The sequence below is a fragment of the Coregonus clupeaformis genome, chromosome 34, assembly GCF_020615455.1.
Source record: "Coregonus clupeaformis isolate EN_2021a chromosome 34, ASM2061545v1, whole genome shotgun sequence".
In the NCBI taxonomy this organism is placed as follows: domain Eukaryota; kingdom Metazoa; phylum Chordata; class Actinopteri; order Salmoniformes; family Salmonidae; genus Coregonus; species Coregonus clupeaformis.
Window position 1 is genome coordinate 40,754,574 of NC_059225.1, and position 26,558 is coordinate 40,781,131.

The window sequence follows — 26,558 nt, forward strand, 5'->3', positions numbered from 1 at the left end:
TTTAACAAATTATGTGACTTCTGAAGGTAATTGGTTGCACCAGATCTTATTTAGGGGCTTCATAGCAAAAGGGGTGAATAAATATGCACGCACCACTTTAACTTTATTTATTTTTTCAAAATCTTTGAAACAAGTTATTTTTTTCATTTCACTTCACCAATTTGGACTCTTTTGTGTATGTCCATTATATGAAATCCAAATAAAAATCTATTTAAATTACAGGTTGTAATGCAATGAAATAGGAAAAACACCAAGGGCGATGAGTACTTTTGCAAGGCACTGTATGTCTGATCTCGCAAAAAATGTAAAGTATGTATAGATCGGTGAAATCTAGAGCCAAGCGTGTTGATTTTTAATCCGACGGTATCCTGCTAATGACACATTTGTTGAATTATGCAACAGAACGTGAAGCAACAGTAATTAATGAGGCAGTCTATACAGCATAGGTGAGTGCAGGTAGGCCTAGAAGGAGCAAGTTTTTGGTGGTTGCAGCCCTGTTCCACCCCTTTATGTTAATTTATTCATACACTATTTATACAAAAGTATGTTGACGCCCCTTTAAATTAGTGGATTTGGCTATTTCAGCCACACCCGTTGCTGACAGGTGTATAAAATTGAGCACAAAGCCATGCACTCTCCATAGACAAACATTAGCAGTAGAATAGCCTTACTGAAGAGCTCAGTGACTTTCAATGTAGCACCGTCATAGGATGCCACCTTTCCAACAAGTCAGTTCGTCAAATTACTGCTCTGCTAGAGCTGCCGCGGTCAACTGTAAGTGCTGTTATTGTGAAGTAGAAACATCTAGGAGCAACAACGGCTCAGCCGCGAAGTGGTAGGCCACACAAGCTCACAGAACGGGACCGCCGAGTGCTAGAAATCATCTGTCCTTTGTTGCAACACTCACTACCAATTTCCAAACTGCCTCTGGAAGCAACGTCATCACAAGAACTGTTCGTCGGGAGCTTCATGAAATGGGTTTCCATGGCCGAGCAGCCACACACAAGCCTAAAATCCCCATACGCAATGCCAAGCATCGGCTGGAGTGGTGTAAAGCTCGCCGCCATTGGACTCTGGAGCAGTGGCAACGTGTTCTCCGGAGTGATGAATCACACTTCACGGTCTGGCAGTACGACAGATGAATCTGGGTTTGGCGGATGCCAGGAGAAAGTTACTACCTGCCTCAATGCATAGTGCCAACTGTAACGTTTGGTGGAGGAGGCATAATGGTCTGGGGCTATTTTTCATGGTCGGGCTAGGACCCTTAGTTCCAATGAAGGGAAATCTTACTGCTACAGCATAGAATGATATTCTAGACAATTCTGTTCTTCCAACATTATTGCAACAGTTTGGGGAAGGCCGTTTCCTGTTTCAGCATAACAGTGCACAAAGAGAGGTCCATACATAAATGATTTGTCGAGATCGGTGTGGAAGAACTTGACTGGCCTGCACAGAGCCCTGACCTCAACCCCATTGAAACACCTTTGGGATGAATTGGAACGCAGACTGCGAGCCTGGCCTAATCGCCCAACATCAGTGCCCGACCACACTAATACTCTTGTGGCTGAATGGAAGCAAGTCCCCGCAGCAATGTTCCAACATCTAGTAGGCTGTTATAGCAGCAAAGGGGAGCAGGTGTCCACATACCTTTGGTCATGTAGTGTATATGCTAATATATCTCATGTATTTATGCAAATTAGGCACATATAATTTTCTTTATTTGAACACAAAATATTAAAAGAATACCTGATACCATTAGAAAATGTATATATGAGTGCATTCTAAGAAACAAAAAGTAAAATTGAATAATTCCACAAAAATCCCTGAACATTTATATGCTTGATGGGTCTTTTTTTTTTTTTTTTCATCCATTGTCCAACTGTTGCATTTATTACAGTTGTATTTCAAACCTTTTAACAATTTGGCAAATGTGGTCAAACTCACTTTTCAACATTTCAGAAATCTCTAGTCCAAGGTACCATCTCCGGCTGTTGTGCCTTAGATCAAGACACTTAAGCTCTGAACTAACTAATATTTGAAATATACGAGACAAGCTGGCAACTCAACTGACCAGTCTGGGCCGCGTCTCTCTCAGGAAACTCTTGAGGTCTCCTCCAGCCATCAATTCCAATAGGATGAAGCGTGGCAGGGCCTGTAGACTCACCCCTATACACCGCACGATGTTCTGGTGGCTGAATTTACTGCAGGGGGAGAGTGGGGGATGAGGAGAAAGGAGAGTGTTGGATAGTGAAGAGAGATTACAGTACATTACATCTTAGCCATTTAGCAGATGCTCTTATCCAGAGCAACTTACAGTTAGTGTGTGCATACATTATTTCTTTTCATACTGGCCCCCCGTGGGAATCGAACCCACAACCCTGGTGTTGCAAACGCCATGCTCTACCAACTGAGCTACATCCATTCCCTACCCTGGGCCAATTGTGCGCCGCCCCATGGGTCTCCTGGTCGCGGCCGGCTACAACAGAGCCTGGATTCGAACCAGGATCTCTAGCGGCACAGCTAGCACTGCGATGCAATGCCTTAGACCACTGCGCCACTCGGGAGGATAGTACATGGCTGGTGAAGAATGGTCTGCTATGGTAGGAACATGTTTGCAATATGTCTTCAACCAAAAGCTGTGTGTGTGAGTCTGTGTGTGTGCATGCGTGCATGTGTGCTTAGGTTTGTATGACTGTAGCTAGGTTTCCATTCAATTGGCGACAGATTTTCATGTTAATATTCAAAAATCTGCATAAAAACAATATGCAAATGTTTCCATCATATTGATTTGTTGCGGATAAAAGGTTGTGTGTGATGAGGTAGTACACATAAAAATAACTTTTGCGGTTAAATTCCAATAAATAATAAAATAACAAATATAAGTTAGATCGGTTTCCATCACATTTTCAACTCTACCGACGGTTTTGTCACAAAAACTGTTGCGTTTTATAGCATACGCACCCTATCTGGTTTTGGCGCATGCTCTCTAAACAACAGTTAGCTGACAAAGTGGGGGTAGGTAATAAGATGAAATGGATGAGAGCAATATCATTTCTATTTGATAATTGGCAGCCAAGTGTTTATCATCATGTCATCAGCTTTCAAATAAAACCCTAGATATTTATTGGAAATGACATTTACATGAAGCTCATCACCGTCCATCATTTACCACCAGGAAAGTTCATCAAAACTATTTTGTCTTGCTACAAACTCTAATGCTTTTCCACGTTGTAGTGGTAACGGAGCATATCATCGCTTGGCTCCATAGTTACTTCGATATGATGGTTTATTATACCAATAATTGCGCATAAAATAGTTTCTACCGCAATTGTCGCGTCATTATTTTTATCGACGCAAAAAGATCCCACCATGTCGAACGAACAAACTCTCTGTCGACATTTGTGAAATTGTACCGACACTTTGTGTTTCCATCGCACCTGTCGTGATATATTTTCATACGGTATGACTTTACTTGCATGAAAACTGTGGATGGAAACGTGGTTTGTGTTACCTGATAATGAGAGCCTCCATGAGAAAGTCAAGCTCATCCTGCTCAGAGCACACCTCAGGGAGTGTCTATAGGGGACGCACACAGAACACACAATGAGGATATTCAGAGAGAACTTGTGTAGACAGATGTGAAGTACTAAAGATCAATCTGTTTAGACAGATGTGCAGTACTAAGGATCCATCTGCACAGTGGGGCTCATTGCAGGGCTCCATCGAAAAAGAGACCTTGGTCTCAATAGGACTCCCCTGCCTAAATAAAGGTTAAATAAAAAAATCAACATAAGCTCAAACACTGAAATGTTTGTGAATAAAATGGTCATACGTTCAAAATACACACACAGTCTTGCTAATATTACTGAAGTATGAGGCCCAGTATATTCTGTATGTATTTTTGTTTGTTTGTTTACTTACAGTTGAAGTCGGAAGTTTACAAACACTTAGGTTGGAGTCATTAAAACTTGTTTTTCAACCACTCCACAAATTTCTTGTTAACAAACTATAGTTTTGCCAAGTCGGTTAGGACATCTACTTTGTGCATGACACAAGTAATTTTTCCAACAATTGTTTACAGACAGATTATTTCACTTATAATTCACTGTATCACAATTCCAGTGGGTCAGAAGTTTACATACACTAAGTTGACTGTGCCTTTAAACAGCTTGGAAAATTCCAGAAAATGATGTCATGGCTTTAGAAGCTTCTGATAGGCTAATTGACATAATTGGAGTCAATTGGAGGTGTACCTGTGGATGTATTTCAAGGCCTACCTTCACACTCAGTGCCTCTTTGCCTGAAATCATGGGAAAATCAAAATAAATCAGCCAAGACCTCAGAAAAAAAATGGTAGACCTCCACAAGTCTGGTTTATCCTTGGGAGCAATTTCCAAACGCCTGAAGGTACCACGTTCATCTGTACAAACAATAGTAAGCAAGTATAAACACCATGGGACCACGCAGCTGTCATACCGCTCAGGAAGGAGACGTGTTCTGTCTCCTAGAGATGAACGTATTTGGTGTGAAAAGTGCAAATCAATCCCAGAACAACAGCAAAGGACCTTCTGAAGATGCTGGAGGAAACAGGTACAAAAGGATCTATATCCACAGTAAAACGAGTCCTATATCGACATAACCTGAAAGGCCGCTCAGTAAGGAAGAAGCCACTGCTTTAAAACCGCCATAAAAAAGCCAGACGATCATACTTTTTGGAGAAATGTCCTCTGGTCTGATGAAACAAAAATAGAACTGTTTGGCCATAATGACCATCGTTATGTTTGGAGGAAAAAGGGGGTTGCTTGCAAGCCGAAGAACACCATCCCAACCGTGAAGCACGGGGGTGGCAGCATCATGCTGTGGGGGTGCTTTGCTGCAGGACTGGTGCACTTCACAAAATAGATGGCATCATGAGGAAGGAATATTATGTGGATATATTGAAGCAACATCTCAAGACATCAGTCAGGAAGTTAAAGCTTGGTCGCAAATGGGTCTTCCAAATGGACAATGACCCAAAGCATACTTCCAAAGTTGTGGCAAAATGGCTTACGGACAACAAAGTCAAGTTATTGGAGTGGCCATCACAAAGCCCTGACCTCAATCCTATAGAAAATGTGTGGGCAGAACTGAAAAAGTGTGTGCGAGCAAGGAGGCCTACAAACCTGACTCAGTTACACCAGCTCTGTCAGGAGGAATGGGCCAAAATTCACCCAACTCATTGTGGGAAGCTTGTAGAAGGCTACGCGAAACGTTTGACCCAAGTTAAACAATTTAAACGCATTGCTACCAAATACTAATTGAGGGTATGTAAACTTCTGACCCACTGGGAATGTGATGAAAGAAATAAAAGCAGAAAATAAATCATTCTCTCTACTATTATTCTGACATTTCACATTCTTAAAATAAAGTGGTGATCCTAACTGACCTAAGACAGGGAATTTATACTAGGATTAAATGTCAGGAATTGTGAAAAACTGAGTTGAAATGTATTTGGCTAAGGTGTATGTAAACTTCCGACTTCAACTGTATGTCTTGTTTTTTGTTTGTGTCAGGGCTCACCTTGACTGCTACTTGCATGGGACTGGGCTCTCCAGGTATCCCCGCTGCTATCCCTTCATACACCTCACCGAAGGCACCATGTCCCAGACCCCTATACACATACACACACACATGCAAGCACGCGCACACACACACACAAACAAAAGGGCACACAAACTTCGAGATGCATATTTGTAAGATCAAGTCTTATAGACCAAAAGTAAAGCGAAAGCATCCCTCCATAATGTCTTCATAATGCACCCACAGTACACAATACTACATACTACAGCACTACAGCAGTAAGCGTTCACAGTTGATGTCATTGATTACTGGGTGAAAGGAAAGTTGGCCTACGGACAGTATGTGTAGCAGGTGGCTAGCTTAGCCTTTCACAGTGATGTAACCTTCTCTGACATCTTAAGTACTGACTCCCCGACCAATAAATGCCATGGCTTTCAGGTGTCACTGGGTCAACTGAAATGTTGGTGCTTTGTGAGGGCATCGCTGCAGGTTAGTACAGGAAACTTTACCGTATAAAACTACTGTACGTATAATATGCAAATAAGGTTGAACCAAAGATTTTTGTAACTAACCTAAGATAGACCACAGCCTGTTGTTTCCAATGGAATCAAATTAATAATAGTGGGAGAACAAGCAAGGAGGTGTGCAGAGCCAATCACGAGCTAGTGAGACCCTATTGGTGTGTTCTAGCATGTATTTGCATATTTCAGTTTGGGAACGACCTACTCTGTGAAGTGCGCGTGTGCAATAACTCAATTCGTCCTGACACTCCCTCTAAACAACGCAGTTTTTAAAATTTTTGTCAAAGTATAAAGTCTACAAAACTTATCCCACTCTGTTCGTAACCGATTCTAGTTTTGGGATCAGAAAACTGTATTGAGATAAAATGTTTCGTTGATGAGAAAATTTGCAGAATGTTAGCCAAAATCCATCACGCTCAATCTTCTCCCACTGCCAGCCACTGGGCTTCCTCTCATCACCATAATTGGTGATGAGTGGAAATGCCAACCAGATGCTTCAGATTTATACATAAGTGATGTAACCTTCATCAGTGATGTAACATCTGGCTCATTGTTCTATCTATGGTTGAACCGTTTTCAAATGTTAGGAAAACACTTCAGATTTTAGCATGGAAGTCTATTTAACTGAATTGCTCTACTTTGCAAAGCAGGAGGAACAATTAATATTCCACTAAAAGGTGGCTGAAGATAGGATTGCTGGTCCTGTGTGGCTCAGTCAGTAAGAGCATGGTGTTAGGAATGCAAAGGTTGTAGGTTCAATTCCTGCAGTTTCAAGATGTGAAACCCTCTGTATTTTCAAGTATTGTGATGGCAGCATTATGTTATGGGTATGCAGGTCACCGGCAGGGACTGAGGAGTTTCTCAGTATCAAAATAAATATGAAAGGAGAAAAGCCCTGGTAAAAAGTTAGAGGAAAACCTGCCTCTTTATTTTTCAGTGGGACAATTACACGAATGTAATGCCAAAAACTCACCAGAATGGCTTTCCAAGAGGTGTGTTAAGTGTTCCAGAGGGATCCAGTCTCAAACCTAACTTTAAATCTGCTTGAAATTCAGAGATTGCTGTCCATCAATGATTCCCAACCAAATTTACTGCGCTTGAGCAATTTTCAGAAAGTATTCAGACCCCTTCACTTTTTTGTTACATTACAGCCTTATTCTAAAATGGATTACATTTGTTTTTTTCCCTCATCAATCTACACACAATAACCCATAATGACAATGCAAAAACAGGTTTTTAGAATGGAAATATAACATTTACATAAGAATTCAGACCGTTTACTCAGTACTTTGTTGAAGCACCTTTGGCAGTGATTACAGCCTCGAATCTTCTGGGGTATGACGCTACGAGCTTGGCACACCTGTAGATCCTCTCAAGCTCTGTCAGGTTGGATGGGGAGTGTCGCTGCACAGCTATTTTCAGGTCTCTTCAGAGATGTTAGATCGGGTTCAAGTCCGGGCTCTGGCTGGGCCACTCAAGGACATTCAGAGACTTGTCCTGAAGCCACTCCTGCATTGTCTTGGCTGTGTGCTTAGGGTCGTTGTCCTGTTGAAAGGTGAACCTTCACCCCAGTCTGAGGTCCTGAGCACTCTGGAGCAGGTTTTCAAGGATCTCTCTGTACTTTGCTCCGTTCATCTTTCCCTTGATCCTGACTAGTCTCCCAGTCCCTGCCGCTGAAAAACATCAGCATGATGCTGCCACCATCATGCTTCACCATAGGAATGGTATTGGCCAGGTGATGAGTGATGCCTGGTTTCCTCCAGACGTGACGCTTGACATTCAGGCCAAAGAGTTCAATCTTGGTTTCATCAGACCAGAGCATCTTATTTCTCATGGTCTGAGAGTCCTTCAGGTGCCTTTTGGCAAACTCCAAGCGGGCTGTCATGTGCCTTTTACTGAGGAGTGGCTTCCGTCTGGCCACTCTACCATAAAGGCCTGATTGGTGGAGTGCTGCAGCAGAGATGGTTGTCCTTCTGGAAGGTTCTCCCATCTCCACAGAGGAACTCTGGAGCTCTGTCAGAGTGACCATTGGGTTCTTGGTCACCTCCCTGACCAAGGCCCTTCTCCCCCGATTGCTCAGTTTGGCCGGGCGGCCAGCTCTAGGAAGAGCCTTGGTGGTACCAAAGGGTCTGAATACCTATGTAAATAAGGTATTTGTGTTTTCTATTTTCAATAAATGCGCAAAGATTCTAAAAACCTGTTTTCGCTTTGTCATTATGGGGTAGACTGATGAGGACAAACATATATTTAATCAATTTTAGAATAAGGCTGTAACGTAATTTTTGGGTGAAAATTGCCAAATGCACTGTACGTTGCCCTAAGAGTTGTGCAGAGTTGGTAGAATCTTATTCAAAATGATGTACAGTTGTAATTGCTGCCAAAGGGGCTTCCACCAAGTATTAACTCTGAGGTGTGAATACATACACAATCAAGACATCTTCGTTTTAAGTTTGTTATTAATTTAAAAAACATGTTATACTTTTTCTTTCACTCTGAAAATGTGTAGCAGATTGTGTAGATTTGTAGGAAAAAAATTGAATTTAATCATTTTTTAGATAGAAGTTTCAGGCAGCAAAATGTGACAATAGTGCAAGGGGTGTGTAGACTTTCACTAGGCACTATGTGCCTGCGGGGAATTCCAACAAGAGGTAAGTGCGCGTAAATTGAACGTAATTCCCTTTTATGCAGTTGTCTCTCTACGCGTATCCTGACCTTGAACTTAAGCATGAGAATATCCTGCTCTTCATCCACTATTCGTTTGGGGTGGATACCAAAGACATGAAGGTGTGACGGAGGTGTGTCTACAGATATGTTGTATTTTGACCGTGACTTAATTCCCTCATAATTCTTCTACCTTTACACGTGAGAAAACCATGAATTAGGTCGAGTGAACATACCGGTTCCAAGTGGAAAAAGCATTTACTTAATTTTTTCTGATAGAAATAAAAGCATTCTCCATGCACTGTAATTTATAAATTGCTAAGATCTATTGATAAGAGCTAGGTAAATAAGTAATACGTTTGGAGAAGGGGATTGTAAAAACACAAAGCAATTGTTTTAGATGATTGTTCCTTATGATCCCTGGACACGAATGTGAAACCATATAAAGGCAAACTGAAAATCATATCAACATGACATGTATTGCAGCCCCTTTTCCACAGTGAAGTAGGCTTTAAATAGCTGTGCCGTTATTCAGAATGTTTATTGTTTGCCCTCATAATTTGCAGGGATACAATTTGGAGACCCAAGCTATAGGCTTCTGTAGCGCCTAACCTGCATAGTTGATTTAATGCGCTTTAGAATGTTTTAATTACATGCAAGGGCTTTTCTCAGTTTTAGGCTATTTTACAATTTGTATCAAGTTCAACTATCGGCAGCCACCGTCAGTAATACCCACATACATTTGAAACTGTCACCTTAGTGTTAGTTTCCTTCAAATTGTAGTCTACATTTTGCATCATTCCATTCCGTTTACCTTTCTTTCCTCTGTCACATCCCGTGTAGTTGTTCCTGAGAGTTGCTACCAATAGTGGATCATATTAGGCTAACATTGTGCAATAATTTGGGACATGTAGCCTATTTGAATCATTATGGAATTCAGGCCACACGTTGCAGTTTCAACCTGGAGCCTGGCGCACGGTTCACGACGACTTGACTGTTGTCATTACAGTTCCATGATTAGTGAGAGTTAGGGTAGATTTATAGGACTATTGTACAACCCCTATTGTACACTTTCTTCCACCTTCCAATATTTCATGGATTGAACTTGAATATGGAAACTTTCAGGATGAATCAAACCACTGTATTTTGGATTCATCAATATATTTAGTGCTTAAAGGCTCTCCAAACCTCTTTTTTAAAATATTGATACATACTTTCCTAAGCCAAGAACTTGACTAAATAATCTACAAGATCAGTGTATTTTTAGGTCTACCAATCGGTGCTGAAATGGAAACGAATAGGTGGCTTTCTTTCATTGATCCCTACATTCTGAACCTGTTCTCTTGATGTATTCTAGTGAGTCTGTCGACAAAATTCTAATTAAAGGTACACCATATTTAAAGGGATGGTCTAAGATAAATGCACTGAAAACCCTATTGAATGAAAACTCCACGAGAAAATGTGTTGGCCAGCAAGTGGGAGGATTTACAGTGGTTGGATTACATTTATTCAGTGCCCGCAAGGTAGCCTCACCTGTAGAGCGCATTACGCACCTGCATAGGTAAGTCTGAATACCAACTGCTGAGAAGTGCAAAGGAAAGGTGTGCGTAGGAAATGTGTTAATTTCTTAAGTCTGAATCGGCCCCCTAGTGAACACCACCCTGATGTGTGGTGAGATTTCTAGCTCAAAATGACTGCCGTGGCATCACCCAGGTGGTAGTGGGTGAGGCAAGTTTTTAGACAGCTGAAGCTAACGTATTCTAGTTGTTGTTGTTGTTGTTTATGACTATTTTTAAAGGCTAGTGTACCTGGTGAGGGAGATGTTGCGTCGGGGCACCTCCTTCAGGTCGTTGACAGAGGCGGTCTTCCCAGCGAAGCAGTAGTTGGGGTTATAGTCGGTCATGATGGTTGAAGCCCTCAGCTTGCTCAGCTTACAGTCTGGGCTCTGGAGCTCCAGCTGAATGGACTGTAGCTCTGTATGCTTACGTCTGTACACTGCATAAGCAAGAATATGCATATACTATGAGGAAATATGGACAGATATGTGAAGGGACGTAGAAAAAGGACCCATGTCGGCACATCGTCAACAGACGCTTCATAAGCAAACGCCACACATATGACGGGTGATATAACAGGTGCTTTTGGCCTGGTGCTTTGCCAAATGTGGCATAACCCTTATGCCACCCTTTAATGTATATAGTATGAAATGTGCTTATGAAAGAATGCTGAAGTATCTACGTAAGCCTTATAAAGGGTTCATTACACCTTTAGAAGGCATACTCTGTTTAAAATTATCATGGTATGTCAAGAACATATGTATATGCAGAATACATATAAACTATTCAAAATGCACATATGTACACAAACAGACCACATTACTTATGTAAAAGTCAACCAGTAGGACAGCCACATACAGTACGCGACACACAACCTCCCCCAACCCCCCTTTACACACATACACACCTTACAGCGCTGCAGCAGACAAACAGACGGCTCTGACCAGGGCTGTAAACACATTAGTTGTGGAACCTATGTGGACTTATTTATTTATAAAGTGGTAATGCACAAGCGCTTAATTGTTTGTCCATCATTAGCGTGTTTCATTCATCAGTGTGTGTGTGTGTGTGTGCGCACGCTCACATGTGTGTGTCATTCATCATTGCAACTCCGCCACACATCTTCTTCCCCCACCAATTCATCATGCAGCTGCTGATGTGATGTGTGGCTTGATGGCTCAATGATGCCCCCCCCCCCAAGGGTATTTATTCCAGTAAGTAAGTGCTTTCGGATTCTGTGTAGAAGTCTACAGGGAATCTACAGCCTTTGTGAGTGACAGTGTGGACAAGTGGGTGTTTGTAAAGAATGAAAATGCAATTATGTGTTTGTGTGTGTGCATCAATATTCCTGTTTGTGTGTATGCACATACATGTGCTTGTGCGCACATAACATGTGTTCAGATGCAATGGTGTGTGTTGTGTGCGCACAGTACAATATGTATGTATGGATAACCCCAAAAACCCACGTTTGCAATATGCCTTATGTTAAAAGTGTGCGTGCATGTGTGTCCACATAAGTCTGCGTTTGTATCCTACGCATTTCAGCACTTACTGATCATGACTCCAGACACAGCCAACAGTAGGGCAGCAATGAGGGCAGAGGTCCCCACAGACAGAACCAGGGCCAACTGGGACAGGGAGGGCTGGGGGGGCAGGGGAGACACCTCTGTCAGGGGAGAGAAGAGTTCAGATCTGGGTCAAATACATCTTATTGGAAGAGCACCACATTAACTGAATATTAGTGATGGGCACATATGGAAAATGCTGTTGCATTTTATCGATACGATATCGCTATATATCGGTTTAATAAAAAACATTACAACTGTGTGAATGTTCACTTTTCTGTTCAAGTCCAGACAATTGCTTGCTGATTGCCCATTGGGCCAGGTGTGAATGTTCTGCCTAAACTTACCCATATCAAACACGACGTATGTTTGCGTGCGCATTTGTGTGTGTGTCAACTAGCTATTTGTATGACCTTTCAAATATGTGTCCTTTGTACTTACTGTCCACAATTGTGGATCCAAACAACGTGTTGAATTGGAGTTTGTGTGTGTGTGCGTGCATGAGAGTGAGAGAGTGTGTGTTTCTGACCTGTTGATGAGTTGAAACAAGACACTCCGTCGCGGTCCAGTACAAGGTCCTCGTCACAGTAACATACGGTCCCCTCCTCGTTCTTGTGACAGTCACCCGTCTCACAGTGGCTACAGTTCAGCACGGGGCCGATGATCACCTCTCCATCACTTTCCATCCCTACAGGCACAGACACCGGACAAGGTCAACAGGATACATGCTGCGTCACAATTCAGTTCCAACTTTTATCGCCCTGCCTGGAGCTTGAACCAGAAACCTCTGGCTACTGGTCCACCTCAATAACCTTTACCTTGCCGGTTGCTGCCCTATAGTTCATAGAAAGTGTTAGTGTGATTGTCTCTCATTTCATCATCCGTTACCTTTCAAAGGGTCCAGGAAGGTCTCTCCCTCTGGGCTGATGAAAGAGGAGCCGTCTTCTCCATCCTGCTTTGGGTCATTAGCTTCAGAGGTGCTGCCACCTAGAGAAAGGGAGGGGGATGGTGGTGGTGGTGGTAATAAAAAACACAATTAGTCAGTGAACTTACTACAGAGTACCTTAATGGTATAAAGGTTTAATTTAATCTAAAGTGCTACCTGATCAAATATCTAATGATAATGCCTAAAGACATATAATGATAATTTGTTGGACCAACAAATGGCAAAGGGACAACCTACCTTAACATGTTAAGACAAGACTGGAGATGTAATGTCATATTGATAGTTATATATTCATGTTACAGTGCTATATACTGTATATTTACGGTAAATATGTTTTCACCTACCTCTATAGCCTCCTCCTCCACCACCGGTTGTACAGGCGCCTCCCCCTCCCCCGAAACCCCCTCGGGTCTCCCAGCTGAACTTATGGCAGGGCTGCCCCCCCTGGCCTCCGAGTATGATGGGTTTCCCGCCCTGAGACCCAGGGTTACTGTCATTCCAACCTCCGCCTCCACCTGACACAAAGGAAAAACCCCAAGAAAGTTATACACTGAAATAAATAATGTACACACATTTACAGACACTTCTTGGATAGCCAATCAATCAATTTATCACAGATTGAGTGGTTGATCGATTTATTGATTGGTTCCTGGATAGTCACAGTATTTGAAAGTTGCAAGTAAATCCTTACACGGGGCACCATATAATGTAGATATAGGACGTTCTCATGGGATGGGCAATGATAATATTAGGATTAATTTGATTCAAACTCCTTAACATCCACCCATTCACACTCAGGTCCAATGTCTGAAATAGTATCACAAGAAATGCTTCTGGCACCGATCCAAAAAGACAGTAAACACTGCTGTATCTGACAGACTTGGGAGTAGTTTGTAGTAGGGGCCTCCCCTCTCCTGTCACAAGCAGGCTCCAACTGTAGTTAGCACTAAAACCCCTCAATTAAACCTACACACACTCTCCCGTCTCTCGCCTTGCCCTAATTTATCCTCCTGTCTCTCCTCTTGGTTACAGAGAGAATGAAACAAAGAAAAGTACATCCAAAACCCGTAAAAAATTTAACCATATGCATGCCAGCAACAAACAGCACAGGCAGAGTGAATATTTCATTCCGCGCTCACCAGGCTCCACTCGCAGTAAGCCTAAGGCCTACTGAACAGCCTAATCAATATATGATGTTCTGCGAGGTGCAGTCGACTCAAAATGAGTGAATAATGGATACCGAGATGTGTGAAAAATAATGGTAATGGAGAGGCGTCGTGTTTACACCCTGGGTAGAACAGGAGAGAGAATAATTGTGAATGTAAAGACATGCAAGGTTGTCGTCTTGTCCTGTTTTGTTTTACTAGTAAGAAAGATAAATATTATTATGCACAGAGGTAGCGGGAGCATGAAACGCATGCATCAGGGGTGGAATAGAGGTACAAGAAGTGCCCTGAGGATAAATTAATGTTTTTCGGAGTACATGTATGCATGTTAATGTATTTTTCTATCTGGGAGCAAACACATTTTCTTAGGACTCTAGAGCCATTTACAGAACACATGCAAAATTGGAGTCCCACGGGGGGCCAGTATGAAAAATAAAATAATGTATGCATTCACTAACTGTAAGTCGCTCTGGATAAGAGCGTCTGCTAAATGACTAAAATGTAAATGTAAAATGAGTACACCCAGGCAAACGTACCCTAATATAGACACTAAAACATAACTGCCAATCCAATTAAATGAAAGAATTGAGTACAAACTCAAACTGTTACTGTTGGACAATACACTCAATACACTCAATACACTCAATCATATTTTATATTGCCATAAACAGAACCACACAAGTAAAACTAGAATACACCCAAAGTATCAGTGCATCTTCTCCAACGCGACATTCTACAGTAAATTCCTTGCATTTTGCATCTCAAACTTCAAACTTGAACATCAAACTTTCAATTGTGCTTGCTGTGACCAAAAAAAGGGAACAAATAATAACTGTATACAAGCCGATTTAGCAATACTGTAAACTAAACATTGTCTATCCACGGCAAAGGATACTCTAGAGCACAAGCCACTGAAAACATGGGGTTTGATTTGACTTGATTTATTAGGATCCCCATTAGCCGACGCCAATGGCGACAGCTAGTCTTACTGGGGTCCGTCATATAATAAAAAATACATTACAGGCAAAACACTTTACAAGTTACATTTAAAAACATTAACACGTAGTGTGTGTGTGTGTGTGCATCTATCAGTTACACATACATGTCAGTACATACACACAACAAGTAGGTCACATGGGGGAGAGGTGTTGTGCCGTGAAGTGTTGCTTTATATGTTTTTTTTAAACCAGGTTTGCTGTTCATTTGTGCTACATAAGATGGAAGGGAGTTCCATGCACTCATGGCTCTGTATAATACTGTACCTTTCCTTGAATTTGTTCTGGACCTGGTGTTTGTGAAAAGACCCCTGGTGGCATGTCTGGTGGGGTAAGTGTGTGTGTCAGTGCTGTGTGTAAGTTGACTATACAAACAATGTGGAGTTTCTTACAAAAACAAGAAGTGAAGCAGTCAGTCTCTCCTCAGCTCTTAGCCAAGAGAGACTGACATGCATAGTTTTAATATTATCACTTAACTAGGTATTCTTTTGCAGCACTTGACCATATGACTGGACAATAATCAAGGTAAGATAAAACTAGAGCCTACAGGACTTGCTTTGTGGAGTGTGGTGTCTAAAAAGAAGAGCATCTCTTTACTATGGACAGACCTCTCCCCATCTTTACAACCATTGAGTCTATATGTTTTGACCATGACAGTTTACAATCTAAGGTAACACCAAGTAATTTAGTCTCCTCAACTTGTTCAAAAGCCTTCATTACCAGGTGAGGTCTAGAACTTAGGCAATGATTTGTACCAAATATAATGCTCTTAGTTTTAGAGATGTTAAGGACCAGTTTATTACTGGCCACCCTTTCCAAAACAGACTGCAACTCTTTGTTAAGGGTTTCAGTGACTTCATTAGCTGTGGTTGCTGATGCTTATATGGTTCAATCATCAGCATACATGGACACACACGCTTTGTTTAATGCCAGTGGCAGTTCATTGGTAAACATAGAACAGAGTAGAGGGCCTAGAAAGCTGCCCTGCGGTACACCACACTTTACGTTTGACATTAGAGAAGCATCCATTAAAGAAAACCCTCTGAGTTCTATTAGATAGAAAGCTCTGAATCCACAATATGGCAGAGGTTGAAAAAACATAACACATGCGTTTTCTTAACAACAAAGGCTGCACTGAAATCAAACAAACAGCTCCCACAATCTTCTTATTATCTTCTTATGTGTCAGTGCAGTACATGTTGAGCGCCCTTCTCTATAAGCAAGCTGAAAGTCTTGTTAATATATTTACAGAAAAGTAGCATTGTATTTGGTCAAACACAATTCAAACGTAATTTTTTCCAACAGTTTGCTAAGAGCTGTCAGCAAGCTGATACAGTAGGTCTGCTGTTAGAACAAGTAAAGGCTGCTTTACCACTCTTGGATATCAGAATGACATTGGTTTCCCTCCATTCCTGAGGACAAAGAGTTTCCTCTAGGCTCAGATTAAAGATATGACAGAGAGGAGTGGCTATAGAGTCAGCTACCATCCTCAGCAGCTTTTCATCTAAGTTGTCAATGCCAGAAGGTTTGTCATTATTGATCAATAACAATCATTTTCCCACCTATCCCACACTAACTTTACAAAATTCAAACTGGCAACGCTTTCCTTTCATTGTTTTGTTTTTTATACATGGGTACGATGGCTCACTGTTTGTTGTTGGCATTTCCTGCCTAAGTTTGCTCACTTTGTCAAGGAAGTAATCATTAAAATAATTGGCAACATCAAATGGTTTTGTGATTCGATGAAAGATGGAGTTGTATTTGTCTTTCTGCCCATAATTTCATTTAAAGTACTCCAAAGTTTTTTTCCATCATTCTTTATATCATTGATCTTGGCTTCATAATACAGTTTCTTCTTCTTTTTGTTGCGTTTAGTCACAATTTATAAATTTGCAATAAGCCAGCCAGTCAGATGTGCAGCCAGACTTATTAGCCACTCCTTTTGCCCCATCTCTTTCAACCATACAGTTTTTAAATTTCTTATTAATCCATGGAGCCTTAACAGTTCTAACAGTCATTTTCTTAACAGGTGCATGTTTATCAATAATTGGAAGAAGCAATTTCATAAATTAATCAAGTGCAGCGTCTGGATGCTCCTTATTAATAACATCAGACCAACACATATTTTTAACATCATCCACATAAGAGTCACAGCAAAATCGTTTGAACGATCTCTTATACACTACTTTAGGCCCAACTTTTGGAGCGTTGGCTTTCCTAGATATAGCCACTATACTGTGATCACTGCATCCAATGGGTACGGATACAGCTTTAGAACAAAGTACTACAGTATTATAAAAAATGTGATCAATACATGTGGATGATCTTGTTCCTGTAGTGTTTATAAACACCCTGGTAGGTTGATGAATAACCTGAACCAGATTACAGGCACAAGTTACCGTGAGAAGCTTCCTCTTGAGCAGACAGCTTGATGAAAACCATTCAATATTCAGGTCCCCAAGAAAGTAGACCTCTCTGTTTCCATCACATACATTATGAAGCATTTCACACATACAGCAAGGGTCTAGACAGCCACAAGCCCGGGACAATCCGTGGTCCCAGCCACAATGACTAACCGCGTCATGGGCTGCGTTCAAGCCCTCAAGAAAACTCTGCTAGCGTGATAGGTAGCTAGCTAGCAGCTAGGCTATTTGCTACGCCAAACAGCTCCTCAGACTCAGCCTTGGTCGTCAGGATAACTGGACAGATAGTAGCGGTCCCAGCAAGTGATGCCAACCATGTCGCGGGATCCAAACTCTAAAGGTAGCTAGCTAGTAATCAAACTTTTTCAATAGACTTTAAAAACAAGAAACTTTCCAAAACAACAAATCAAATCAAATCAAATCAAATTTTATTGGTCACATGCGCCGAATACAACAGGTGCAGACATTGCAGTGAAATGCTTACTTACAGCCCTTAACCAACAGTGCATTTATTTTAAACAAAAAAAGTAAGAATAAAACAACAACAACAAAAAAGTGTTGAGAAAAAAAGAGCAGAAGTAAAATAAAGTGACAGTAGGGAGGCTATATATACAGTAAAATAAAGTGACAGTAGGGAGGCTATATATACAGGGGGTACCGTTGCAGAGTCAATGTGCGGGGGCACCGGCTAGTTGAGGTAGTTGAGGTAATATGTACATGTGGGTAGAGTTAAAGTGACTATGCATAAATACTTAGAGTAGCAGCAGCGTAAAAAGGATGGGGTGGGGGGGGCAGTGCAAATAGTCCGGGTAGCCATGATTAGCTGTTCAGGAGTCTTATGGCTTGGGGGTAGAAGCTGTTGAGAAGTCTTTTGGACCTAGACTTGGCACTCCGGTACCGCTTGCCATGCGGTAGCAGAGAGAACAGTCTATGACTAGGGGTGGCTGGAGTCTTTGACAATTTTGAGGGCCTTCCTCTGACACCGCCTGGTATAGAGGTCCTGGATGGCAGGGAGCTTTGCCCCAGTGATGTACTGGGCCGTACGCACTACCCTCTGTAGTGCCTTGCGGTCAGAGGCCAAGCAGTTGCCATACCAGGCGGTGATGCAACCAGTCAGGATGCTCTCGATGGTGCAGCTGTAGAATTTTTTGAGGATCTGAGGACCCATGCCAAATCTTTTTAGTCTCCTGAGGGGGAATAGGCTTTGTCGTGCCCTCTTCACGACTGTCTTGGTGTGTTTGGACCATGATAGTTCGTTGGTGATGTGGACACCAAGGAACTTGAAGCTCTCAACCTGTTCCACTACAGCCCCGTCGATGAGAATGGGGGCGTGCTCAGTCCTCTTTTTTTCCTGTAGTCCACAATCATCTCCTTTGTCTTGGTCACGTTGAGGGAGAGGTTGTTGTCCTGGCACCACACGGCCAGATCTCTGACGTCCTCCATAGGCTGTCTCATCGTTGTCGGTGATCAGGCCTACCACTGTTGTGTCGTCGGCAAACTTAATGATGGTGTTGAGTCGTGCCTGGCCATGCAGTCATGGGTGAACAGAGAGTACAGGAGGGGACTGAGCACGCACCCCTGAGGGGCCCCCGTGTTGAGGATCAGTGTGGCAGATGTGTTGTTACCTACCCTTACCACCTGGGGGCGGCCCGTCAGGAAGTCCAGGATCCAGTTGCAGAGGGAGGTGTTTAGTCCCAGGATCCTTAGCTTAGTGATGAGCTTAGAGGGCACTATGGTGTTGAATGCTGAGCTGTAGTCAATGAATAGCATTCTCAAGTAGGTGTTCCTCTTGTCCAGGTGGGAAAGGGCAGTGTGGAGTGCGATAGAGATTGCATCATCTGTGGATCTGTTGGGGCGGTATGCAAATTGGAGTGGGTCTAGGGTTTCTGGGATTATGCTGTTGATGTGAGCCATGACCAGTCTTTCAAAGCACTTCATGGCTACAGACGTCAGTGCTACGGGTCGGTAGTCATTTAGGCAGGTTATCTTAGAGTTCTTGGGCACGGGGACTATGGTGGTCTGCTTGAAACAAACCAAGCTCTCCCTCGTTCCGCATTCAAACGGGAGGATAAGAGATGTCAAAGGATGGCCCTAAAATTGTCAAAGACTCCAGCCAGCGAAATCATTGACTGTTCTCTCTGTTACCGCACGGCAAGCAGTAATGGAGTGCCAAGTCTAGGTCCAACGGGCTCCTTAACAGCTTCTACCCCCAAGTCATAAGACTGCTGAACAGTTAATCAAATGGCTACCTGGACTGTTTATTATCTATGCATAGTCACTTTATCCCTACCTACATGTACATATGACCTCAATTACCTCGACTAACCTGTACCCCCACACATTGACTTGGTACCAGTACCCCCTGTCACTTTATCCCTACCTACATGTACATATGTCCTCAATGACCTCAATTACCTCGACTAACCTGTACCCCCACACATTGACTTGGTACCAGTACCACCTGTACAAATATTTTCTTACTCTGCATTGTTGGTTATGGTCTTGTAAGTAAGTTTTACACCAGTCGTATTCAGCGCATGTGACAAATACAATTAGATTTGAGATGAGAGTGGTAAATAATTCTATTGAGTTGTTAATAGAACTCAGTAGGGGAGCCCGCCTTTAAAAGGATGTAGCTGTAGTGAACTCAAACTGAACAGATGGAGCGGAATACAGGAGGCCAGAATGGATTCGGGGCACACACCGAGGCATACACCCACACACACACACACACACACACACACACACACACACACACACACACACACTATGTCACGCACAGACAGGCACACACACACACGCCAGACCTGGGCAGAAAATAGTTGTGTTTTGTAATTTATTTGAAAATTCAAACTTTTCAAAATCAACTATTTTCTTTGATATTCAAATACGGGTTTCAGAAAAACTAATACAATTTGAAAGTATTTTGAATACTTCTCAGAAAACCAAGGTATTTGAATATATGCAATATATTTAAAAACCCCAAAAAACATTTTGTGATGGCTGCCAAATATCTTATGAAGAACCAAAAACTAAAACAGTTAGTTGAATTAGTCTAAATAAACACTGAACAACAAAATATGTAAAGTGTCCCATGTTTTATGAGCTGAAATAAAAGATCCCAGAAATGTTCCACACACACAAAAAGCTTATTTCTCTCAAATTCTGTGCACAAATGTGTTTACATCCCTGTTAGTGAGCAATTCTCCTTTGCCAAGATAATCCATCCACTTGACAGGTGTGGCATATCAAGAAGCTGATTAAACAGCATGATCATTACACAGGTGCACTTTGTGCTGGGGACAATGAAAGGCCACTCTAAAATGTGCAGTTTTGTCACACAACACAATGCCATAGATGTCTCAAGTTTTGAGGGAGTGTGCAATTGGCATGCTGACTGCAGGAATGTCCACCAGAGATGTTGCCAGAGAATTGAATGTTATTTTCTCTACCATATGCCGCTTCCAACATCGTTTTAGAGAATTTGGCAGTACGTCCAACCGGCCTCACAATCGCAGACCATGTGTAACTATGCCAGCCCAGGACCTCCACATCCGGCTTCTTCACCTGCGGGATAGTATGAGACCAGCCACCCAGACAGCTGATGAAACGGAGGAGTATTTATTTCTGTAATAAAGCCCTTTTGTGGGGAAAAACATATTCTGATTAGCTGGGCATGGCTCCTCAGTGGGTGCCCTCCCAGGCCCACTCATGGCTGCGCCCCTGCCCAGTAATGTGAAATTCATAGATTAGGGCCTAATTAATATATTTAAATTGACTGATTTCCTTATACGAACTGTAACTCAGTAAAAGCATTGAAATTGTTGCATGTTGCGTTTACATTTTTGTCCAGTATATGATCATAAATACATGGTTTGGAGGGCTCCTAGATATTCATCTTTAAATATCCTATAGCTAGAATAAGTACATGAGGGACATGGAATCACCTCAACATTAGAGTAGACCACTTTTGCAGCTTCAAAATGACGTAACACATACACTGAGGATACAAAACATTAAGAACACCTGCTCTTTCCATGACATAGACTGACCAGATGAATCCAGGTGAAAGCTATGATCCCTTATTGATATCACTTGTTAAATCCACTTCAATCAGTGTAGGTTTGTATTTATTATGCATCCCCATTTCCAGCAGCAGGCAATGATTGATAATGTCAAAAGCCGCACTGAAGTCTAACAAAACAGCCCCCATAATCTTTTGATCATCAATTTCTCTCAGCCAATCATCAATCATTTGTGTAAGTGCTGTGATGTTGAATGTCCTTCCCTATAAGCGTGCTGAAAGTCTGTTGTCAATTTGTTTACTGTAAAATAGCATTGTATCTGGTCAAACATTTTTTCCAAAAGTTTACTAAGGGTTGGTAAAAGGCTGATTGGTCAGCTATTTGAGCCAGTACAGGGGGCTTTACTATTCTTGCTTCCCTCCAAGCCTGAGGGCACACACTTTCTAGTAGGCTTAAATGGAAGATATGGCAAATAGGAGTGACAATATGATGATAATGATTTTTAAGCCTTGAGACAGTTGAGACATAGATTGTTTATGTGTGCCATTTAGAGGGCAAGTGTGCCATATGTGTGCCATTTAGAGGGCAAGACACAATATTGAAGTGCCTTTGAACAGGGTATGTTAGTAGATTTCAGGCGTACCGGTTTGTGTCAAGAACTGCAACGCTGCTGGGTTTTTCACACTCAACAGTTTCCTGTGTGTATCAAGAATGGTCCACCACCCAAAGGACATCCAGCCAACTTGGCACAACTGTGGGAAGCATTGGAGTCAATATGGGCCAGCATCCCTGTGGAACGCTTTTGACACCTTGACGAATTGAGGCTGTTCTGAGGGCAAAAGGGGGGTGCAACTCAGTATTAGGAAGGTGTTCCTAATGTTTGGTATCCTAAGTGTATATTTTCATAATAAGTGAGACATAAGGTAATACAGTAACACTTGACATCAAGTTATTATACATGTGTAGTAACTTTGTGATTATTACAATAGCAACATTATTGTTACATAGGACTCTGGAAATTGCTTTAGAATAGCATAATTACATAAATTGTGTGGATTATAATTACCTAAGGCATTTCAACTGGAACAAACATTTCAGTAACAAGTGCAAAAAAATCTTACTGATTCGATTAGTTTAGAAAAATGTATGTTATATATCTTTGTGTAGCATAAGAGTAATCAATCAAACATAGATATTGAAACAAACGATAAATAAATTAAATCTACCTGCAATAGAGCATGCTGGGAAATATGATAATGATGGGTGTGGTTTTGGTTGAAGGTGATGAGTATGAGTTTCAGGCCCCTGTATTAGGCTAAAATTAGGCCCTCAAAATAAGGCCTTATGAAATACGTATGGTATTGTGTTAAAGTATATATTTTTATGATAACATATTCGCTTAGTATTTCACTTGCTGAAGTCCATAGGACTGAAAATGGATGAATGCAACAGCCATTTGTAGTTGTCACTAACAAATACAGTCATGGGTGGTAACTCTACAATGTACTTGAAAGGCAAGGCACTCTGGGAAATACTGTATGTGAATAAGGCTTTAGAGTAAGCAGTGTATTAATTTAACACTGTTCCGGTGTCTCTATGAGTCCACAGACTCCACACTTTCAGAGTCGATTTAACACCCTCTGTTATTATTTGTTTAACACTGGAGGATCAAGGACATTCAGAGATTTGTCCTGAAGCCACTCCTGCGTTGTTCTTGGCTCCTTGCTTAGGGTCGTTGTCCTGTTGGAAGGTGAACCTTCGCCCCAGTCTGAGGTACTGAGCGCTATGGAGCAGGTTTTCATCAAGGATCTCTCTGTACTTTGCTCTGTTCATCTTTGCCTCGATCCTGACTCCTGACTAGTCTCACAGTCCATGCCGCTGAAAAACATCCCCCCAGCATGATGCTGCCACCGCCATGCCTCACCGTAGGGATAGTGCCAGGTTTCATCCAGACGTGACGCTTGGCATTCAGGCCAAAGAGTTCTATCTTGGTTTCATCAGACCAGAGAATGTTCATGTGCCTTTTACTGAGGAGTGGCTTCCGTCTGGCCACTGTACCATAAAGGCCTGATTGGTGGAGTGCTGCAGATATGGTTGTCCTTCTGGAAGGTTCTCCCATCTCCACAGAGGACCTCTAGAGCTCTGTCAGAGTGACCATCTGGTTCTTGGTCACCTCCCAGACCAAGGCCCTTCTCCCCCGATTGCTCAGTTTGGCCGGGTGGCCAGCTCTAGGAAGAGTCTTGGTGGTTACAAACTTCTTCCCTTTAAGAATGATGGAGGTCACTGTGTTCTTGGTTTTTGCTCTGACATGCAATGTCAACTGTGGGACCTTATATAGACAGGTGTGTGCCTTTCCAAATAATTTCCAATCAATTGAATTTACCACAGGTGGACTCCAATCAAGTTGTAGAAACATCTCAAGGATGATCAATGGAAACAGGATGGACCTGAGCTCAATTTCAAGTCTCATAGCAAAGGGTCTGAATACTTATGTAAATAAGGTATTTCTGTTTTTTGAGGCAAACCTTTCACTTTGTCATTATGGGGTATTGTTTGTAGACTGCTGATGATATAAAAAAAAAATCAATTTTAGAATAAGGCTGTAACGTAACAAATGTGGAAAAAGTCAAGGGGTCTGAATACTTTCTGAAGGCACTGTAAAGATCAAACACTGTATCTGTCAGAAAGATTGGAATAGTATAGGAGATGTCGTGTGCTCTATTCATTCTATATCTATTTTCAACATGCAGTTCCAGATACAGCCCGCCATTAGTTTAAGGCAACCTATCCAGTACATTCATTTAAGTATGATGACACCTTGCTGTCCCCAGTCCGCCTGGCCTTGCTGCTATTCCAGTTTCAACTGTTCTGCCTGCGGTTACGAAACCCCTACCTGTCCCAGACCTGCTGTTTTCAACTCTTAATGATCGGCTATGAAAAGCCAACTGAGAGACCTGAGCACCTAGGACCATACGTCGGGACTACCGGCCGTGGTGACTCCTTGCTGTCCCCAGTCCGCCTGGCCTTGCTGCTATTCCAGTTTCAACTGTTCTGCCTGCGGTTATGGAACCCCTACCTGTCCCAGACCTGCTGTTTTCAACTCTTAATGATCGGCTATGAAAAGCCAACTGAGATTTATTCCTGATTATTATTTGACCATGCTTGTCACTTATGAACATTTTTGAACATCTTGGCATGGTTCTGTTATAATCTTCACCCGGCACAGCCAGAAGAGGACTGGCCACCCCTCATAGCCTGGTTCCTCTCTAGGTTTCTTCCTAGGTTTTCGCCTTTCTAGGGAGTTTTTCCTAGCCACCGTGCTTCTACACCTGCATTACTAGCTGTTTGGGGTTTTAGGCTGGGTTTCTGTACAGCACTTCGAGATATTAGCTGATGTAAGAAGGGCTATATAAAATAAAATTGATTGATTGATTGATTGAAGTAGTCACTTCCTGAGATCTGAATTGAAATAGTTAAAAAAATTAGTTGCTTTCTCAGATCTGTTTTCAAATAGTTTTTAAAAGTAGTTAGTTTCTGAGATCTGTATTCAAATTTGTAATTTTTTGTTGTAGTCACCTCCAAAGTACCTATTCGTCCCCCAGATTTTTTACAACTTTCCACAGACCATAGTTACAACTATAGATATCCCAGTTCTGGCGCACACACCCACACGCGCACACCCACACCCACACGCACATGCACACGTACACGCACGCGCACAAGCAAGCGCGCGCACACACACACACACACACACCACACACACACAGTCCTTCACAATACACACAGTGTTTTACCTGCCGCTCCAGACTTCCCATTGCGCCCTGGTACATTGGGGTCGTCCATCAACTCATCCTGGCTGTCCGATTGGCTGCTGTACCCACGTCCCCCACCCCCACCTGCGATGATCAGGGGGATGTGGACACCCCTCTGTACCTGTTACCATGGCAAATGAGTCAGTGTGACGTTATCAACCTCTAGCAGAGCCATACTCAACAGGCGGACCGCAGCTCGGATCCGGAACCAGAACGTGGTCAATAAACATATAAATACTTGGAACCCACTTGATACCTGGTATCATAAGATCACACATAAGACATGGCAAAATATGTAGAATTGCAGGAAATGAGCTTTCAAACTGCTACATTTTCTCACCACAAAATGTGTAAAATTGCAGGAAATTAGCTTTCGACTGGAAATTGTTCTCTCTGCCAATAAGAGGGGTGTGAACAAGAGATCTGGGACCAGGCTAGTCCTTTTACTGAATATAGTGTGTTATTCTTCGCCTCTCCCCAACAGACTCGGGAGAGGCGAAGGTCGAGAGGCATGCATCCTCCGAAACATGACCTTCCAGGGGTGGGGTTGTTACTACGCCAATAAATGACAATATTCATCTGGACGTTTGCCACCCAGGAAATTTGTGTGACCGGACCTTCTCAAATAGTACTTGAATAACCGTGCTCTAGCATATATTATACATTTAATGTGTGTGTGCTTAGACCCGCTTCAGCCCAGCTTCAATTAAAAAGGAACAGGTGAGGGACTTATATATTCATAAATCATCTAAATCATCAAATATATCCCCTTTCCTTTAACTTCCTTTCCTCATCAGATTCATTCCCTTTCCTTCCTTCCTTCCTTCCTTCCTTCCTTCCTTCCTTCCTTCCTTCCTTCCTTCCTTCCTTCCTTCCTTCCTTCCTTCCTTCCTTCCTTCCTTCCTTCCTTCCTTCCTTCCTTCCTTCCTTCCTTCCTTCCTTCCTTCCTTCCTTCCTTCCTTCATCTGACAGTTGAAAGCAATATGAAAGCAATCTTTAGACCTATCAGTGATCAAGAAGGGCAAGAAAACAGCGAACATTTTGGGACGTGGCCTTCTCTCCTTACCTTGAACACATAGGTGGCTCCGCCTCCTCCGCCCCCGCCCCCTTTGACATGCGTCTTGTTGTCCAATGGCATCTGCTCCACACAGATCTTGTTCAGGATCTCGTTGGTCTACCAACGAGAATAGAGAAAGAGTGATTTCCTCAGTTTCTTTATTCAGAGTAAAATAACTAATTTGAGATACTGTATGTCTGTGCAATCCAGACTTCCTCATAAATGATGCATTGATGTTAATGGAAGATATCCACTGAAGTCAAGTTCCATGC

The 26,558-nt window shown here is 42.3% G+C and overlaps 1 protein-coding gene across 1 annotated transcript in view; it reads right to left on the reverse strand.

The window, feature by feature from the left end:
* The window catches only part of LOC121538950 (ALK tyrosine kinase receptor-like), an 81,268-nt gene that overhangs the window by 16,813 nt on the left and 37,897 nt on the right, over positions 1–26,558 (reverse strand). The window contains exons 5-14 of the mRNA XM_041847107.2: positions 26,296–26,403; positions 25,212–25,350; positions 13,153–13,323; positions 12,751–12,849; positions 12,392–12,550; positions 11,850–11,963; positions 10,550–10,736; positions 5,560–5,650; positions 3,512–3,576; positions 2,072–2,201 (exon numbers count right to left, since the gene is read on the reverse strand). Of these exons, the coding sequence (XP_041703041.2) occupies positions 2,072–2,201; positions 3,512–3,576; positions 5,560–5,650; positions 10,550–10,736; positions 11,850–11,963; positions 12,392–12,550; positions 12,751–12,849; positions 13,153–13,323; positions 25,212–25,350; positions 26,296–26,403 (1,263 nt within the window). The remainder of the gene's footprint in view (positions 1–2,071; positions 2,202–3,511; positions 3,577–5,559; positions 5,651–10,549; positions 10,737–11,849; positions 11,964–12,391; positions 12,551–12,750; positions 12,850–13,152; positions 13,324–25,211; positions 25,351–26,295; positions 26,404–26,558) is intronic.